The sequence below is a fragment of the Lipotes vexillifer genome, unplaced genomic scaffold (genome assembly GCF_000442215.2).
Source record: "Lipotes vexillifer unplaced genomic scaffold, Lipotes_vexillifer_v1.1 scaffold920, whole genome shotgun sequence".
Taxonomy (NCBI): domain Eukaryota; kingdom Metazoa; phylum Chordata; class Mammalia; order Artiodactyla; family Lipotidae; genus Lipotes; species Lipotes vexillifer.
Window position 1 is genome coordinate 815,714 of NW_006783413.1, and position 3,518 is coordinate 819,231.

General features: G+C 54.9%; 1 protein-coding gene across 5 annotated transcripts in view; it reads right to left on the reverse strand.

The window, feature by feature from the left end:
* The window catches only part of TPM2 (tropomyosin 2), a 7,995-nt gene that overhangs the window by 1,438 nt on the left and 3,039 nt on the right, over positions 1–3,518 (reverse strand). For 3 of the 5 annotated variants that reach the window (XM_007455966.1, XM_007455963.1, XM_007455964.1), the window contains exons 3-8: positions 2,289–2,422; positions 2,072–2,189; positions 1,904–1,974; positions 1,384–1,459; positions 1,141–1,203; positions 913–982 (exon numbers count right to left, since the gene is read on the reverse strand). In XM_007455966.1, coding sequence (XP_007456028.1) covers positions 913–982; positions 1,141–1,203; positions 1,384–1,459; positions 1,904–1,974; positions 2,072–2,189; positions 2,289–2,422 — 532 coding nt within the window. Of the gene's footprint in view, positions 1–912; positions 983–1,140; positions 1,204–1,383; positions 1,460–1,688; positions 1,765–1,903; positions 1,975–2,071; positions 2,190–2,288; positions 2,423–3,518 lie in introns of all 5 variants that reach the window. The other 2 variants (XM_007455965.1, XM_007455967.1) reach the window with 1 other exon arrangement.

The following is a 3,518-nucleotide window of genomic DNA, read 5'->3' on the forward strand; positions in this document are numbered from 1 at the left end:
AAGAGGAACGGAAGGAGAGAGGGTAATGGAAAGAGAGAACAAGAATCAGAGAGAGGTGGACGAAGATGGAGTGAGGGAGACAGGCCAGAGAACAGGCTGGACAGCTGTCAGGGCCCCCTCCTCCCCTCTCTGTACCCCTATGTCTTTTGCTCTTCTCTGTACCCCAAACTGGTGCTTCCCCCCAGGAGCTCCTGCCTCCCCCAGGGGCCTGGGGGCACAGTGCTTTGCATAAGCAGGAGTGCTTGCTTCAAGGGGAGGGCGCCCAAGCCAGAAAGTTCTAAAGTCCTAAAGCTGGAGAGAAAACTGAGGCTTGCCTGAGAAGGCTGGAAGCAGGAGAAGAGGGAGTTATGAACGTGAAGTAAAAAGGAAAGACAGCTTTAGGCACAACGTTGTCGGTAACAGTGAGAAGCAGCTACAGACTAGCAAATGCCTGGATGCTTGTTTTCACCAAATCTAGCTTCAAAAAGTATTTTCCACTAATGTTATCATGAAAACCTAGATATTAAACCAAATAGCTCTCTATTTAATGAAGAAGGTGCTACACTTGGACACAGAATTGTCTAGATCAGTGCTACTCAGAGTGTGGTGTGAGGACCAGCAGCATCTGCATTACCCGGGAGCTCGTTAGACACAGATTCAGCCCAAAGTCAGCAGTCGCTTCAGAGCAGCACCCAGGAATCTGTGTTTTAAAAACTCTGAGGGGATTTTCATGCTCGCTCAAGTTCGAGAAGCACTGGAGTTGACGGGGCTACATCTACTTGGATGGGAGGCACAGACCGCCAGAGTCTGTGGCGTCCTAGGTGGTCCAACCCTAATTTACCACTGGCAAGTATCATGGGATGGGAAGATAAGTCATGGGGAATATGGACCTATTTTAGAAGGTTCAGGGGTACAGAGGAATATCCCTTTTACCTTCCAGGTCATCAATGGTTTTCTCCAACTTTGCCACCGACCTTTCGGCAAACTCTGCTCGGGTCTCAGCCTGGGCATAAAGGCAAGATGGGGAAAATGACAAGAGCTTAGGCCCTCCCAGACGCTATCAACTTCCTCTTCCGTCCCTGTCCCCAAATCCCCTGCCACAGGAGGTCTCTGGCGGGTACTGGGGGGCTTGAGGGGGATTTGGACTGGAAGGACTCTCACCTCCTTTAGCTTCTCCTCCAGCAGTTTGATCTCCTCTTCATACTTATCTTCTTTGGTGGAATACTTTTAGGGACAGACACATGCCATCAGTTCGTCGCCTCCACAAGTCCTTCATTTCTCCACGGAGCCCCACAGGCTACTGCTGATTTTGTCTCCATCAAACATCCGGCCCTGCCCTGCCTGGGCCCATCGCCTCCCTCCCCTGAAGGACCCCCTCCTCACTGCCCCTCTACCCCCCTCTACCTTGTCCGCTTGGGCTTCCAGGGATTTCAAGTTGTTGGTAACAATTTTCAGCTCCTCCTCTAGGTCCCCACATTTACTGCAGGGGGGTGTGTGGCAGGGTGGGGTGTGAGGGCACAGTGGGGGAGACAGCGGAGATGGCACAGTGGGGGAGGGGTGGAGGAGAGAAGAGAAGAGCAAAGTTGTGAGAGTGACAGCAGGCAGGCCCTTCCCGGCCCCCAGCAGGTGAGAGAGAGCAGCCTGAGATGGAGGGGAAGGTGAGCCTAGAGAAGGTGCCATTGCCCAGAAAGGTCCAGAGAGGTGACTACCTCCTCCTCTGAGGCCGTCAGGGACTTGAGGGCCTGGTCCATGGTTCGCAGTTCCTCCTCCAGCTGCCTGGCTCGGCTGGGGGCAGCAGGTAGGGGTCAGAGGCAGGACCTGTCCCTGTGTTCCCATGCCTGGGAAACTGCCTCCCCACTGTGCAGAGTGCCCCAGAGCCATGGGCTCAAGCCGAGTTTCACTTGCTGCCCTGTGGTGTCCTTACCTCTCAGCTACCTCAGCTCTCTCTTCTGAGCGCTCCAGCTCTCCTTCCAGGATCACTAGCTTCCTGGCCACCTGTGGGGATGGGCAAGAGAGGGGGAGGAGATCCACGGTGAATGACTGGGGGTGTCTGGGACTTGGGAGTGAGAAGAAAGTGGGGCAGGGCTGTCACCTCCTCATATTTGCGGTCTGAATCCTCAGCGATGTGCTTGGCCTCCTTCAGCTGCATCTCCTGCAGCTCCATCTTTTCCTCATCCTTCATAGCTCGGTTTTCGATGACCTTCATTCCTCTGAGAGGCAGGGAGAGGGGTAGGGGTCGGGTTAGGACCAGCAGAGACAGGCTCCCAGCCCCCTCCCCGGCCCACCCTCTGAGGACCCCCCCTGCCCACCTCTCACTCTCATCAGCTGCCTTCTCAGCCTCCTCCAGCTTTTGCAGGGCTGTAGCCAGGCGCTCCTGCGCCCGGTCCAACTCCTCCTCTACCAGCTGAATGCGGCGGTTCAGGGAGGCCACATCTGCCTCGGCCTGTGAGTCAAAGGTCAGAGGTCAGAGAGGCTTTGTCTGCTTTGAGGATCTTAGAGGCTTCAGAGGATGGTTAAGATTCTTGTCAGAACGAACCTAGGTTTCCTGACCTCCAGAATTGCAACCTATTTTTTCCCCCCAAACCATCTTCTGTGCAGAGTCTGTGCTTCAGCCCAAAACATGCCCTCCTGGACAAGCTCCACTCCCCTGCTACAGGGCCTCTTCTAGCACGGTGCATAATCTCCAATGGTTTTCTGCACACAGATCCCTCCATCCCTCCTGAGAGCCCTCCAACTGCTGGGACCAGGTCTGAGGCAGCCCTGACTCCTCCTCAGCAGAGCCTGGCCCAGACAAGGGGTGGGGAAGAATCAGGCCAACCAGACTGCAGTGCTGCTAGAAACCGCCAATCACAGAATCAAGCTCTGTGATGTCACTCGCTGCCAGGCAGACTCCTAGCGGGAGGCTCCGGAGGCAAGCCAGGCCTATTTAGGACACCCTAGGCTGTACCAAGGGTACTCCCTGCCAATGCCCGAGGCAAGTGAGGTCGGTGCGAGGGCAGTGTGAGTGGCAGATCAGCCACCGATCCTGCAGTACAGAGGCAAAATCATGGTGGTTTTGGAGAACGTGCACAGAAACAGACGATACCTTGAGAAAGAGAGGCCAGAGCAAGAAGGGCCCCAATAAAGGAAAATGAAAGTAGCGCAACTTGGTGTTAAGAGCGTCAGCTCTGAGTGACACTGTTGTCTTTGAGCTACTTGTGTGACCTTGGGTAACTTATTTAGTCTCTCTAAGCCTCAGTTTCCTCCTTTGTAAATTGGAGTTGACAATAGCAGTTCCTACCTTGTAGGCTGTCCTGAGATAATGCAGTGCTTCTAATACTGGATTAATAACAGGATCATCTGGGCGGTGTACAAAAAATACCAGGTTCTTGGGCTTCCCTGGTGGCGCAATGGTTGAGAGTCCGCCTGCTGATGCAGGGGACACAGGTTCGTGCCCGGGTCTGGGAAGATCCCACATGCCGCGGAGCGGCTAGGCTCGTGAGCCATGGCCACTGAGCCTGCGTGTCCGGAGCCTGTGCTCCGCAACGGGAGAGGCCACA